Below are 17,192 nucleotides of genomic sequence, written 5' to 3'. Positions count from 1 at the left end.
TCATTAAAGGCAACCATGGCTAAAATTATCGCACCATACAAAAACAATAAAATAAGTAGATAACAAAATATAAAGTAAAATGATACAAAATATAAGTACGAGCAATATAAAAAGAAAAAATAGGCTAGTAAATGTGCTACTATATATGGTCTAAACTCTAGATAACCAACTGAAAACTGATAATCACCTGTGTGAGATAAAAGTATATAAATGTCATTAATGTAACAAATTCATAATATAAAGCTCACAAAGCGCTATAATACGTGGGTGTAAGAGGTAAAAAAATGTTGGTGCCATGGTAACCAATCAGAATTAAGTAGTGCATAATGGTGATCCCCCTCCTCAGGAATGCACTGCGATCACCAATGACGTTTCGGAGAGCCCGAGACCTGCACTCGTCAGGGGCGTGTCCTTGCAACAGATCTCACCGCCTGCACTCTACGTCATGCTAGTCAATATTGCAATATAACAGGACTACACTACAAAAGCCAAAAATCCCAATCCCTATCCCAGTTTTTAATACAGCTCCAACATTCTTAGAGATCTCATGAGGATGGTAAGGGATGCGCGTGGTGTAAATATAAGCAAATATGTTGATACATATAAATATCATGTACACTTACATTAGAAAAGACAAACGTGTACACATGCATGTATGCGTATGTATAAAAATAAACAATTTAATGTATAGAAATAACACAAAGCAAATAGAAAATAGAAATTAATAATTATGAGTAACTTACCGTTTCTTTTATGGCTGAAATGTGTCTTATAAATATAATACGTAAATATCACTCATAATCATCGAAACTCAGAATGTTTGTCGTTAGTATAAAATTTATTATAAATAAATGTATGTTTAAAAGTTAGTATACATTTATTATAAATAAATGTATGTTTAAAAAATGTGCCTATACAAAGCATGAAACACTTTTAAAAAGAGTTAAACTATTATTTTTTTAAATGTATAATTATTAACTATCGTGTTATTATATGGTGTATACAATACTATAATTTGTTAGTGAAATAAGGTTAAAACTTTAAAATCTAGTCTATATCTCAGTATCAAATGAAAAACAAACCTCCATATCAATCATTTCTTTTGGATGAGGAGTGTCAGGATTTTCTTGGGTATCAATAACAGGAATTCCTGCTTTATCAATTTCTTTCTGCATAAAACCTATAAAAACATTAAAATAGTATATTAGGGCTGAAAAAACCTAAAACATAAAAAAAAAACATACTAAAATCATTTATTATAATAATTCAACTTCTTCAAACTCTTTGGTTTTTTTGTTCCCAAGCTCCAATTACCCCAATACTTTGCAAAACATTCTTTTTTGATATAAGCATTAACATACAAAAGTTTGGAGTTTGCACAATGCCTGTAAGTGTCAAAACTCAAACATCTAAAAACCCAGTGTACACCACTGTATATATATGTGTGTGTGTGTGTGTGTGTATATGTGTGTGTGTGTGTGTGTGTGTGTGTGTGTGTGTGTGTGTGTGTGTGTGTGTGTGTGTGTGTGTGTGTGTGCGTGTGTAAATATATATATTAATGTCTCAAAAAACAACTTTTTTTTTTAAATTTATTATTAATAAATTTCAAAAATAATCATTATTTTAAAAAAAAAATTATTAATTTAAATCTGACTGTCCCAAAAACTACATTTTTAACTAAAAATAAAAATTTTGAATTTCATCTGGAACTGGATTTAACGGAATAGTTTATAAAATTTCGGACAGATTTCCGGCTGGAACAAGAATTATATTTATGTAATTTTTTACCTTCAATTTTTCCATTTAGGTTATAATTGAAATATTTACTGTATTGTGGAAACACAATAATTTTTTAACTATTTCAAATTCAAATTTCATTTAAAATGAGACTATTCTCAGAGGCAGGTAACATTTTTGATGAAAAAAGAGCTAGTTTGTTGCCCTAAACTGGAGAGCAACTCATTATGCACCACAATATTTCTAAACTTCTAGAAATCCTTACATAATAGGGTACCGTTTTGCTTCTGTCAAGCAAATATAGAATAAATTAAAACTAAGAATTCTGGGTTCGAAATGCTGACAAACAATGCTCAAAAAATTATAATAACAACAATACAAGTTATTCAGTTTCAATACAAACTCTCATTAACTTTTTGAATTCTTGTTTAGTGTTTGTGAATTTTCTAAGAGCTGATTACAATAAAAGTTTTTATTTTGATTAGTTAGTTTAAACTTGACATTTTAAAGCTCCAAGTTTTTATTTTTATCAGTAGATAGTTATTTTGAAAAGTGAAATTTAATAAACAAATGAATTTAATGAACTTTACACACTTAGGGTGTATTTTAAGTTAACAAACTACCCCTTCTTTGTATTAAGCACATGAGAATAAACGCTTTTACGAAAATAATTTGACAAGGTCAGAAAAATATTAACCAGCTCTCTAAACATTGACTGTTAAATGATATTTTAAAAATAAAAATATTAAAAATATATTTAGTTAATATGTATACAAATTTTTTTTTAAAAGTTGCGATCAAATAAAATTGGTACATATTTACAAAAATGTTTATGAACAAGTTCTAATCCATAATTTTTAAGAAAGCTTAAACTTCAACTCTAAAAAATTTGTTTAAAATGATTTTTAATCTTTTTAAATTTACTTTTTTTTTGTATTAGTACATGTATAAGGATTACACGAAGGAATCTTTATATGCACATAGAAAAAAAAAGTGAAAAAATTGCTATTAGTGAAAAAAAATAACAAAATAAATGAACAGCTAAATTTCTAAAAATTTAAATTTTATAAATATATTCAAGGACACAACATTATTAAAAGTTTATCAACTATGAAGTAACAATAGTACCAATAAAAAGCATTACTTCATCAAATAACCTGAATTTTTGATTGAATCATTTATTTTCATTTGAATCTAAATACATATGTTCATTGAATCATTCAAAATAAACTTGTGCTTTTTACAACTCTTTTTGATTGTATGACCTCATCTTTTGTAAACTTTTCACACACTTAAAAATAGTGCAATATAAAGAGTACCTTGTCTCAGCAAGTCTTGAATTATAAATTCTTTTATAGACAAGAAAAGAATTTTGAAAATTAATAAACTCCATAATTTCACACTTCTGAAATATAGCCACACCACTAATGCTACACTGATATAAAATTTGATACATGCTTATGTTTTTTTACAGATAACTATCAAGACTTTATTTTAACCCTCACACTCCTTGAGCTGAAATATGAAAGTTGATAACTTGAAAGTCATAAAAGTAGAAAATTGAGATTCAAGTAATAAAATCATATTTTTTCATGTTCATTTAATAAAGGACTAAACAATGCAGAAAATCAACAATAAAATTATGGGTATTTCCATTATTTAAAATTAACGATTGCTGCATTCTGTATTTATATCAGAACTAATAGAATTTACAAACTTCTCTGTTTTAATGATTATACATATTATTTGCATCTATGCTAATATTAATTTCATTCTTTTTGACAAGAAAGTCTACAATCTGCTTTGTAAAAAGTTTATTATGTCTATTTTTAGAACTGCAACAGTACCCTATTGATTACTGCAAATGAAATTATATTGTGTTCATTAAGAAATTTGTATTTTTTACCTAGGTTAACCTATAGCTCTTCATTGCCCTATAGGATAATGATTATTTACATAGGAAAAGGATTTAATTTACACAGCCTGTGTCACATGTTTAAAAAAAGTAAAAGTAAAAAACAAATTTGGGCATCCCAGCCTGAAATATTGTAATTCCAGCTGGAACTGGATTGATTTAAAAGACAAAAAATGGAATTCAGGTACATCCCTAATTTTTACAAACCCTAAAAATATAGTTTAACACTGTAATGTTTTGTATCATTATAAATACACAAGAAAAACAATCATCAGCAACAGTTTTTTTCTGATATTTATTTAAGTATTTTAAAGTTTTCTAAAAAAATTGTTAAAAAACAACGTTGCATTAGACCAAATTTTTTAAACTACTTTAAAAGAGTATAAAACTTTATAATAAAAAATTAAAACACTTTTTTTAAATGAATTATTATTTTATAAATAATATTTTGTGTTGCATTTCTACTTTATTTTTGGTTGCTTTCACAATAATTTATGATGATTGTGATCATATTTGTCTATGATGGTTGTGATCAACCAAATCATAGATCATAGTTTCACTATGATCTATAATTTCGTTGCTTTCACTACTATCTATGATAAAGAAACTTTAACAATTTTATGTAATCAATTATTAGTTTGCAAATAAAAAGAAAAAAATTATTTTTCAAAGTAAAAAAGTTAATTACTAATAATTAGGAATTAGGAAATATGAGGTCAGCAACAAACTGCCTTTAACTGTTGGAGCTCACAAACACTTTAGCTCTGAAGTTATGTAGGCATTGCTGAATGCCAACCCTAATTCCGAGGGCTGCTTATGAGATATTTTGCATTCCTTCAAAATTAAACTTTTAACATTAAATTCATATATAAATTGAAATTTTTTAACTAAATAAATTAATTTTTAAAATGATAAAAGTTTGAACTTAAAATTTATGCTTTATTTTTTAAATTATGCTTTTTTTTTTTAAATGAAAAAATAAAATTATTTTACAAATGCGACTAAAATATTTTTAAAAATAATTCATTATGACTTAATATTTTCTAAATAAGCATTGTTTAAACTATATCAATGACATTTAAAATACTCTTATTAAAGATTTTTTGCATAACCTAAATGGATTAATGGGTAGGTAAAATCTCTATTATGAATATAAAATGTGTATATATAATAATAATAATAATAATAATAATAATAATAATAATAATAATAATGATAATAATAATAATAATAATAACAATAATAATAATAATAATAATAATAATAATAATAATAGTAATAATAATAATAATTGCAACACTACTATTTTACAATCAATTCAATCTATATTAAGTTTTTTGTACTACTAATACTCACGTAATTTTCTCTCCATTTCATCACAACGTCTAACTTCATTTACAAACTTGCGTTGGAAAGCATTGACATCAGGATTGAGCTATCAAATAAAAGAAAATTTATTGTTAAAATGATAACATTAAGAAAGCTATATATACCACGCCTCTGGTAGTACTGTGTTTACTTGTTTCACTGCACAGCAGCCTTACATATGAAAAAATCAGAGATATGAAAAAGTTTAACCCAGTAGTCTTAATGGCTCACGGTTAAACAAGATAAGCGTGTTATTTCAGAGACAAGTAATAGCTCTACAACTTTACCATTGTTAAAAGAAATATTTTTATGCATATAATAATTTTATTAAGGACTGAATATTAATTTATAATTTATTTCAAGGTTGTATATTCATGGTTCCTATTAGTCCGCCACAATCAAAACAGTTAATGTTTATACACTTAGATTAACTTATCTCTATTATTAGTCACTTTATTGTCTAAAAAGCATACATTATAGATAGTTACTGTGAAAAATAAAATAAAAATAAAAAATACTTACATCTCTAAATTCAACAACACCCTAAAAAAAAATATTTATATTAAACAATATTGAATTGAAATTTTTTAAAAATTGTATAACAATATTTTTAACAAAACACAAATTGATTGTGAATTGTGATATCGGGAAATTTTTTTGGTCTTCTAATTCTCAGTTTTTTTTTAAACCATGAACACTGATTTAATGAAAGGGTCAATTTATCATATCACAAATATTTACAAAAGAATAATAAAAAATAATAACCAAAACTTACATATTTTAATTTATTGCTTCAATAAAAAACAGTTAACTCAAGTAGTATAAATGAAAAACAAAGTTAAAATAATTACTAAAGGCCTAAAAAAAAAAAAAATGCAAATATCTGAATTATTTAGAATCAGGTCTAATATTTTTGGCACTAAAATATGTTTTGGTCAGTGTCATAAATATTTTTTCTACAATTAAGCAAATCTCCTTTTTTAATAATTACTAATCAAGTTATTTGGCATTTAAATACATAACTTTATTTTTTTCATGTTTTCAATTATAATCATTTTTAAAAGTAAATAGCACTAAAGAAAAATTGAACAGATTGGAATTAAAGGTGGTGTCATTTTGTAAAGAAAAATAAAAGATGAAACAAAATAACTTTTATAAAATTGTTTGTTTAACATGAAAAAATTTTTTATTAGAAATAATCGACTTAAAAGATTATTAAGTCGAGACAGATGTCGAAAAGAAACAAAATTAAATTTTAAGTTTTACGTATATTTTTATAACTTTTGCGTAAAAAGGTTAATGTATATAATCATAATAATTATATATAATCATACAGGGGCTTTTATTTCTTTTTGTATTATTTTGTATTTATTTGTTTTTGTATTATACATATAAGTTTATTAATTCTTTTTACCACTAAATTAATTTCAGGAGTAAATCAAAATATATTTACAAAGAGATGGTAATTTTAAAATCCATCAGTACAAATTATACTAAAGCTATTTCAGTCTTCTCTGTTTAGCCAGTGCTTTCCTGCTTAAGTCTTTTTGCACTTGCCCACACGCCCGCAAAAACTTTGGCGAGCGCAGTAAAAAGTACTTGCCAAAAAAAGAGCGTTTTGTTTTAAATTGCAACAAAAATTTTTTTTGGTCATTTGTTCAACTTTTATGAAAAATTTCTTTTGCAAAAAAAAAAACTTTTTTTTACAATTTTTTTTTTTAATTATTTTATCTAGTATTTATTTGAAGCATTTTTTTTGCTATTTCTATTTTAATTCAAACAGCAGAATATGAATCAATGAATCTTTTAAATAACACAGGCTAACCTAAAAAAGACCATCCAGCCACTTTTTTGTGCGTTTACATTAAATTTCGAATGGAGAAGACTGCTATTTGCGCATTGTACAAAATATTAAAACCCAATTTTGTTGAGGGGAAACTTTGAATAATTATTTATCTAAAAATTCAAATGTTTTAAATTAAGCATTAATTAATTAATAATAATAATAGTGATAAAAGGTATATTTCAGGACTTGAATTAGGCAAACCTGATTATGAAAAGTCTTTCTATAGAGATTCCCAAACTTTTTTATGTCGAAGACCCCTTGCCATGTTTTTCAGTTTTGGGTACTTACCTGATATTGATTTTTTGTAAATTCTTAACTGTAGTGAAAAACTAAACTGAAGTTTAGTTTTTCACTGACGTAGACCCCTTGCAGGTTGTCATAGACCCCTGGGGGTCGATATATAGACAACTTTGGGAATCACTTTTCTATATTAAAAAAAATTGTAATCTAATAATTTTTTTATTTTTTTGTTGGATTTAGATCTGAATAGAATAGATTGTTATCAGACATAAAACAATGCTATAATAAAATTATTAAAAGTTTTTAACAGTTTTATTATAGCATTTTATAACTGTTTTATCATGGTAAAACAGTTAAAAAAAGTAACTGTTTTATAATTTAATAACTTTCTAAATTAAAAACCACTACCTTTTAGACGCAATTTTATCAACAAATAATATGGAAGTCATTACGTTGTTAAACTTTTTCAAATGTTACTGCATGTTAAAATTTTTTTGTCACAATTAGATATTTATATGTTAACTTGAGCCCTGTTTTTTAAAATATGTTATTTGAGCTAACTTACTTCATTTAAAAATAACTATAAGTAGTTTCAATTAGTTTTTGTTTTTAAACACCTGTCTTTAACTTTATTAAGACATCTGCGCTAAAGAGTTTTAAGCATTTTAAGTGACAGTTATATTTGATTTATAAGAAAATATTAAATTCGATTTAAATAAGGTATAAAAGTAGTCACAATTTCTAATAATAAACTAAGTTCGACGATTTTTAAAGCTTGTTTTCGCTGAACTTTTTGTTTTTATTTGTAACTGATATAATTATTTTTTAATTTTTAGGCCGATTTTCATAGAGTTTTTTTTTTAAATCTAAGGATATAAATTTAACTTTGATAACAAGTAAAAATTAATAAACGGGGAGGGGGGGGTCTTAATAAGCTTGGGGTGGGTGGGAAAAATAATCAAAAATTAATAAACGGGGGTGGGGGGGGGGGGGAGGTGACGTTTATTAGGAAATCGAGAGTAAAAACATGGAAAAATACATTACAAAAAAATTACACATAAAGTCGTACAAACATATTAACAACCACTATCAAATATATATGCACTATAATTACAAAGCCACTTGACGTCACGGAACATTCTAACGTTTAACTTAACTTAATTACAAATTATAAGCCCTGCAAATTTTTTTATATCAAAATGTTTTAATATCAGCGGATTTTTAAAAGCATTCTCTCATATAAAAAAATTTGATCAGGAAAAGAAAGATGTTATAAAGTTAAATTGCGTGTATTTAAAAAACTTATTGTTATGCGGACATAGATTGAAGCATGGATAAACTTGAATGTTCTCAAAACATCTTGGTCCGGAAAAATAATTTAAAGAACATTTGATAACACTAAAATACCGCCAAATCTACAAATAAACAAATTCTATTGGTTCAAAAAACACGCTGAGTAAGCAAAAAAAGTTCCAGAATATTCCGAAAAATCTTTCTTAAAAATGAATTGTTAAAGTTGCATAAGTAATAAGTAATACTTTGCGATTTCTATTGTAAATTGTTATAAGAATATATTATCAAACAAAACTGATTAAATTAACATTTAAATTAATAAAAGAAGTTTATAATCTTTTATCAATTAAGATATGTCAAACAATATGCGTCATAAGTAAGTTGTTACTTTCTATAAAAATTTTAAGTCGGTTTTTATTATTCGAAAATAGATATTTGATATTCGAAGAAAATCCGGTTAACCGAAAAACCGGATAACCGGCGAAATCACTAAAGACCAATGTTTGCTTAAGTAAAAGTTCAGAAACATGACGTTCGTTTTTCTGTCTTTTTTTTAAACAAATGTTTGTTAATTTGTCGCGCCCTGAGCATAACGCATCTTAACAAGGCCTTTTAAATCCAAGGGTCCAAGTAAATCTATGTACTTAGCTTTCCAAAGATACTGGGAAACTTCTCATGAATCTGTCAATTCGAGAACTCTAGAACTGAAAAAATTTGATTGGAACAAGCTTGAAATAGGTAGCAAGCTTTACATCTTGGCGCTAGCAGCTAAAGATTGTGCAAAGTATTCATTGGAGATTAAAACTTTTTCAAAAAATGACTATAATCACATTGTAAAATATTTGGCTTTTGATCTCAGTGTCAAATCTGATAAGCTTAAAGGGTTTTAAATTCATAAACTTGGAGCTTGTCACAAAGCAAGTTCATGGCTGATGCTTTGTATATTCTTACACTAGAAATGACATCCACTATTATAACCTTTTTACTAGATAAAAATACAAAAAGAAATAGAAATGTGTGTCTTTATTGTTGCTGTTTGTTATGCTCCATGATATATTAAGTCTAAAAGCGCTTAAAATCCTGTAACTAATGATTTTAATGCTTTTAAAGCAGCATATGTTCTTAAAGACAAAAATTAAAGCCAATGTTGGCAATGCTTTGATTAAAAGTTTCCATATGTGTTATCTTTCTCTAGCAGTAGTTGTATTTTCACTAGTTGACTCTCACGTGGAAATATTTGTCAAGTATCAGATTTTGAAGTCATTAATTTCCTTTCTAGTTCCAAAGCTAGAAAAAATATGAAAAACCTAATTCTGTTTTAATCTTACCAAACAGCAAGTTTTCAGAGCTTTTTTCTGCTGATAGCTGGTTTCTATTTATATGCCCAGGAATCGTAAATCAAGTTAAAGATTTAAATATTCTAATCTGAACTTCTTAAAAACTGAATCAAATAGTGTTTGTGAAAATTTAGTTAAAGGACTTAGTGTAATTAACAACTGCGCTGAAATATTGGCTTAATAAATGGCTTTTTTAAATATTCTCAAAAGAAAGAACAGCATTAAAATTTAAATTGATAGCAAGAGAGGATAGAAAAAAAGTAACAAGTAACTCAAAAAGGACTTATGAAAATTTGAAGCTTTCTAAATGTCAATATTGAAATATGTTCATGAATAAAAGAATCATATGGTCAGTTATTTTATTTTGATCTTTTCTAGCTAAAAAAGGAAAGATTTAGATTCTATAGTAAGCATTTAAAATGATCTGAAAGCAATTTTTTAGTATGTATTTATCTTCTACTTTAGTATAGACAAGGAATTTCCTGTGTACAAGAGAAGTTTATAAAAAAAAGATTTTTTTAACACCCTACAAAGTCTACACACAAAAATACATGCTGTTTTTTTGTCTTGTATGTCCACGCATGAGAATTTTATTTTAGACAATTTAGTCACTGCCATTTTTGCAAGTTTTATTATATTAAGCGTAGTGAAAAAAACTTTTTGAAACTTCTTTTTTTTTTTTGAAACCTTTTTTCAAAAAAAACAAAGAAAACAAAACTAATAAACCAGGAAATTAAAATAAATTTAAATAGAAAAAAAATATATTAACTTAAATAATTTGTGTACTGTTCTTATTTTTGTTTCTTTAGAGAGGTTTAAAGCAGTCGTGGTCAGGAAAGGCGTGCGATTGCACTCCAATCTTGACCATGCATGTAATTGTTTTTTTTTGAAAGCTTGACCACAGCTTTTTAGATAACTAAAAAAACGCTGAAAAAAACTGAGAAAGGAAAAAAAAATTTAAACAAGCAAAACTATATAAAAAAGAAAGAAATCTCAACAGAAGAGAAATTTAAAAAAAATTAAAACCTATAGCTTTAAAAAAAAATCAACTATATAAATCTGAAAAACTCTAATAGAAAATTATTTTTATTTATGTTTTGCAGTTACATTTAAGTTGAATAACTTGTTGCGTTGGTTTAATGAGTTTTTAACTGATTTTGTTTATATTAAGAGAATAGCAATTAAATCTTTTTTTCTTTTTTTTTTTTAATGCCAAAAATAAAAATAATCACATGATTATTTTTTTTTTATTTATATATTTTTATATATCAATCAAAAAGGAATGCATAAATAAATAAAAATAATAATTTAAATAATTTTAATTAAACATTAAAAAAAATAAAAAGATTTTTTTAAATTCTCCTAATACAGTTAATAACCTTTTAAAACCAACGCGATGAACTATAAAACTTTGATCTTATTTAATGTTTTTATAATATTAGGCAAACTCCTTTAAATAATAAAAACTTACATCTAATTATCGTTTAATAAAAAACTAAATTTATTTAAATACCCTAAAAGTATTTTTTTCTAAAGTTTATTGAAACGCATTCGTTGTCTTCGTTTTTTATTAAATTAAGAATAAAAATTGTTTAAAAAAAATTACATTATTTATTTAAAAAATACTTTTAAAATAAACATTTTATTTAATATTCTATGATAATTTATTTAATGGCGTTTTAAAACTTTATTAGAAAGCGTTTAGCTTAGTGTAAACAAATTTTATTAGAAAGTTTACATAGCATAACAAAAGAATAAAGTGAGAATATATAAATATATTCTCACTTTATTATCTTATACTTAAGTTCAGTTCTTAACTTCAGTTCTTTGGAATTAGCTCCCTTCATTTTGTTTACCTGATTCATATAATTTGCAATTATTTAGGTTGTCGGTTTATTGTTATCTTGCTCGATAAACTTCACCTTTTCTCTTCCAGTAACTTCCAACTCTAATCAGTGTTTTGCAGGAAGATGTGCGATCCCACACCATTATATGACCAGGCAAATCACATTTTGATTTGACAATTATTTCAGAAAACATTTCAAAAACGCGCTGAATAAAATATTCTGAATTATACCTTAGGTGAAATGAATTACATCGAAACATCTTCACAACGTTTTTTATATTAGCGAAAACACTTTTAAATAAAGCAACAATTCACTGATAATAATTTTTTTAAAAGTATTTTTGACAGTTGTCAATTAAATAAAACGCCATTAAATAAATTATCATAGTATATAACTTTTTTAATTTATATTATATAAATTACTTAATGACTTTATATAAATGATGACTTTCTAAGACAACGAAAGTCTTTTTAACGAATTGCAATATAAGAATCATTGAAGTTAAAAAGATAAAAAAAATTTTGTTGAAAATAAAAGACGAATGTTTTTGCAAGCTGTTACAATTAAATAAGTTTGATCTTTAATGCTTTTATATTATTGAAACGCTTTTTAATGAAGTAACAAAACACATCTAATGAATTTTTATATTATATATTAATAAACTGTTTTTTTATTTGAGTTAATATGTATTTTTTTAGATGAATGTTAATATTTTGAAACAAATTTAACTAAAAAAATAAAGTACTAATGTTAAAACAAAGAATGAATTGGTTTTTTGATGCGTAATTAATTACTAGTTTACATTAACATGGAAACTGATATTTTTAAATTAGTAAAAAAACAACACTATAACTTAAATTAAGCGTGTGTATTTTATAAACAATCATTAAAAGTAAATTGTTCTTTTTATTTTAAGGGTTTCCAATTATATTAAATAAACATTAATAAAAATAAAAAATATTCTGAATGTGATTAAAAACATGATTTAAATAAACTAAGCATTTTAGTTTTAGTTAAGTTTTGTTGTGTTGTTTTAGTTGTGTTTTTTTTTTTCTTTTCTCTTTTATTAAGATTTTTTTTTCTTTTTTGAAGTAAAGTTTTTTTTTAGATAACTAAGTAAATTTTTTTGGCGCCATTTTTAAATTTTGAAAACATATTAAAAGCTGTGGTCAAAATAAAGTATTTTTTGTGTGGTCAAGTAAACGCGTGCAATCGCACGTCTTCCTGTGAAAACTGCTAATAGTGATTGTTTTCAGCCTACTTGGAAATGAAGATGTTCAAATATATATATATATATATATATATATATATATATATATATATATATATATATATATATATATATATATATATATATATATATATACACACATAGTTTTTAACCTTCAATTAGGCATACAGTCTACATATTTTTTACATAGCTTTAATTGTTTTATATTACTTTTCTATTCCTGTACATTTTTTATCCTTAACCTTATAGTGCTTTTTAATTTCGAATACCTGTTGCTTTTTAACATTTGGTTCTCTGCGGGTAGTTCTACCTGCCCCCTCTTTTGGTCTATTATTGGTAAACAATCATTAATAATAATTGTTATGAATTGTTATGCAATTATTATCAATAACTGTTAATAATTGTTTACATATATTACACCATGAAATTGTAGACTAAAAGGGAAAGGGCAGGTAAAAAAAAAAAAAAAATTGAGATAGGGTGGGATTTGAACCACAGACATTTCATGTATGAAGTTAACACCTTATCCAAATGAAAAAAAGCTAAACAAGTTGCATGATACAAATATATTTAACTTGAATAACACTATACATTGATAATATTGATCTATTGGAAAGAATTCATTTTTCCAATAGATCAATATCATCCTTTTGAATTTTGCCAGCCTAATACCTAACCTAACAAAATATTTTTTCACTTAATTTTTCCATTTCAGATTGATTGAGAAAATTAAAAGATCTTTTTCAGATTCTGCTATGTTGGACCTTTGTTTATTGATAAACAGTAGTGACCTTTTGTGGTTTTGGTCATAGTACATAGCCATAAATTTAGGAATATTGAATTTTACAACGTATTAAAATATTTATAGATATTTAACAGTAAACAACAACATAATTTTAAGCTCACCTTTTCTCCCAATTCGCTGACACAGGCATAAGCAGATTCTGATTGAAGGAAAAGCTGGCACAATGCCATTTCCTCTGATCGAAACATGGATATCATTTTTAAATGTAAATACTCTTATAATTATTTATATTCTGAAAAATATTTAAAAAATTTGAGCGCTAAAGTAATTATTTAGTAGTGATCAATTACTTGTCAAGTGATAAAAATTGTTATTAGTTATTTATAAAGTTATTTAGTGATAAAAATATCTATTATTATATTTCAAATTAAAAATTAAAAAAATTCGAAACACCGCATTTTAAAAGAACTTTATTTATAACGACATTAATAATGTACACAAATGAAGGCGTAATACCCGTAATGCTTTGCAAAATTTGTTGAAGTGCCGTAAATACGGCCACCTTGAGCTGGATAGTGCATCTATTGAGAAAATAGTTTTCTTTAGCAATAAGCACTTATACACTATTATTTTTTGAATGTATGCAAGGCCGTAGACAACTTTGTTTCATGTTTGAGCTAAGCAACTTTGAAAAATGAAGAAAACTCCATATTTAAGTATGTTCATATATATGAGGAATCAGGATAATATGAAAAAAAATTGTAGTGATTGAAAACTGGGAACAACAAAAACCCCAAAACGTTGGCCCCCGGCCCCAAATAGGAGGACAATGAGTCAAATTTGTTTTTTAATTTTTCAATCTTAAACTTTATTTATATTCATCGACGAATTTCAAATTTGATTCAATTATCTCTTGTTGTTCTGACCTTATAAAGTTTACATTATGACCTTATAAAGTTTACAACCCCCTCAAATTGAGTTGTCTACGGTCTTGGTATGAGTTAGTGGATAATAGTTTATTTTTTCTATTTTATTTTTAAAATATTTTAAAACTTTTCTTAATTTTGATTGTTAATTTTTTAAAGAGTGAACTTTTTAAATCGAATCTCATTTTACTGTTGTTGTTGTTTTTTGTTTTTATTTTGTATTTTGCAATTAGTTGCAAGTGATTTTTTTTTTAAGTATCACAAACAGATCCTTTGAGCAATTATTATGTTATAACTATTATATATATAATAACTATTATGTGATCCTAAAAGAATTGAAAAAAGCTATTCAACTAAGCATTGTGCTGTCTTATCTTAATAAGCAGAGGTTGAAAATGAGTTTAATGCATTAAACAACTAATATAAAAAAAAGACTAGTTGACCAATAGAAATATACAAATTCTAAATGGTCAAGTAATTCTACTACTGACTATAAGATTGTTGATAAACATGTTCAAATAAATATAAGACAAGATGAGTCATTATAAAAATAAAATTAATCGAGAAGTAATTACAAAACAAATATGGAAATTATTCAATATGGTAGTGATGGTGCTATTTATGGTGTGAAGGATCTTTTATGTTGTAGTACACTGCATTACGTATTCATGGTATTGTTATCTGACAAAAAGTCTCTTGCATTATTTCAACATAATTAAATTTAACTGTATATATTTTTTATTATCACATACCAGTATTCCACTTTTACACGTATTAGAAACTGTATGTATAGTGTGTATGTTCATATTTTAAAAATTTAGTTTTAAAACAGACCTTCCTGTTTAGCCCATTCCATATAGTTACTTTTAGTATGAATTTTCTTTTTTATACAAACCAACTAGATATGTATTTACACAGTTATATTGGGAGTGTGCAAACATTATTTTTTTCCCAAAAAAAATGACTTATTATAATATTTTATTAAATTCTTTCTAAACTTTTTAGAAATTAGTAGTACTAAAGTAAGATTAAGAGTTTTTGGAGCACTTAGGAACAGTCACAGAAAAAGGATGAGATTTAATTGAATGGCGAGTAACACGAGAATAAGTTCTAGTAAATGGCACAAGAGACACCAGCTCTTAGGAGCAGTGCTCATTATAGTATTTGTAGAAAAGAGAAAGAGAAGCAACATAACAATGATGTGATAATGGTCGGAGGTTGGCTGCAAGACCAGGTCCAACTATATTTACAATGCGTTTTTGCACAACCTTGTCTAAAATAGAAAGGGCATCATTAAAAGATCCGCCCCAGATATGTAACAGTATTCCATACAAGGCCGGATTTGTGATTTAGAGAGATAGAGAGTAGAATCTGAGGTAAGAAAGTGTCGAGCTCGATAAAGAGATGCAACATTAGCAGATGCTAATTTTGCAACAGACTTGAAATATGGTTTCCAAGAAAGATTGGAAGTAAGAGTTAATCCAAGAAGATGAAAAGTACATGACTCATCGAGTACATCACCGTTCATAAATATAGAAAGTTTTAAGTTATTCCGATAACGATTGGCTGAAAAAAATTGAGTTTTATCTGAATTGAAGTTCACCAGCCACTGTGAGCCCCATGCTGTAGCAAAAGTGAGATCCTTTTCAAGCTAAAATGCCCCCTCAAAGCAATCAGAGAGTGTTAGCTTTTCATCTCAAGAATAAATGGTAACATCATCAGCAAACAATGGTTATATAAGAGATTATCTGGAAGATCGTTAATGTAAATTAAAAAGAGTATAGGGCCAAGGATAGAACCTCGAGAAAACCCTGGAAGGACAGGATATGAAGAAGGGTGCTGTCCATCGAGGACAACTTTTATACTACGATTGGAAAGGAAGGATTCAATAATCTTAAAGATGTTGCTAGATACATTATAAGAAGAAAGCTTATGGAGAAGACCAGCATGCCAAACTTAATCACAAGCTGATCATCGATACTTTCGATGATCAGAAAGTATGTTATTAGATTCAAGATGAGAAACTAAGTGTTTGTTATTTAAAGATTCAAAAACCTTGCTTATAATAGGAAGAAGACTAATGGGACGGTTAATAATTAGACAATCCAGATCGCTGTCCAGAATTTTTGATATTGGGAAAACAGATGCCGCTTTCCAGCAGGCTGGAAAACAAGACTCTGATAAGCACTAGTTGAATAGATTTGAAAGTATAGATGATAGCTTCAGCGAATACTTCTGCAAGACTATAACAGGTATGTTGTCCGGGTCACAGGCTGTAGAAGAGTCTAAGCAGAAAATCACTTTAAATACAGAAGCTGGAGTGATACGATGTCAACCAATGGATCAACCTGTTTGTTGGCTATATCAGGTGGAACGCAACTTGTGGTATCAAAAGATGATATTGATGAAAAGTATTTAGCAACAATTCAGCTTTGTCCTAAGGTGAGGTGACAAAGTCTGAACCATACAAGAGAGGTGGAATTATAGATTTGCTTTTGTTATTGATACTATTAAAGATTTTCCAGAAGTCACGAGAGCCAAATTTTTGAGATGAGATGAGATACGAGATTCCATGACCTGAGAATAGCGGGCTTTGGCGTTAAACAAAACCTTTTTACAATGGTTTCTAGCAGTAATAAAAAGACGTCTGTTTTCTGGAGAATTGTTTTGCTGGTAGATATGGAAATAACGGTTTTAATTGGAAAAT

At 26.4% G+C, this 17,192-nt stretch overlaps 1 protein-coding gene across 2 annotated transcripts in view; it reads right to left on the bottom strand.

Annotated features, from left to right (window-relative positions):
* The window catches only part of LOC100209321 (V-type proton ATPase 116 kDa subunit a 1), a 94,720-nt gene extending 80,806 nt beyond the window's left edge, over window positions 1-13,914 (bottom strand). Inside the window, exons 1-4 of one of the 2 annotated variants that reach the window (XM_065809857.1) lie at window positions 13,721-13,914; window positions 5,543-5,563; window positions 5,009-5,087; window positions 1,083-1,180 (exon numbers count right to left, since the gene is read on the bottom strand). In XM_065809857.1, coding sequence (XP_065665929.1) covers window positions 1,083-1,180; window positions 5,009-5,087; window positions 5,543-5,563; window positions 13,721-13,816 — 294 coding nt within the window. In that variant the 5' untranslated portion in view covers window positions 13,817-13,914. The remainder of the gene's footprint in view (window positions 1-1,082; window positions 1,181-5,008; window positions 5,088-5,542; window positions 5,564-13,720) is intronic. The other variant, XM_065809858.1, reaches the window with a different exon arrangement.
* Between the last annotated feature and the right edge of the window lie 3,278 nt (window positions 13,915-17,192).

Source organism: Hydra vulgaris, chromosome 11, assembly GCF_038396675.1.
Source record: "Hydra vulgaris chromosome 11, alternate assembly HydraT2T_AEP".
NCBI classification, from domain to species: Eukaryota; Metazoa; Cnidaria; class Hydrozoa; order Anthoathecata; family Hydridae; genus Hydra; species Hydra vulgaris.
Note: the sequence above shows the minus strand (reverse complement) of the source record. Positions and strands in the feature narration are given on the sequence as shown.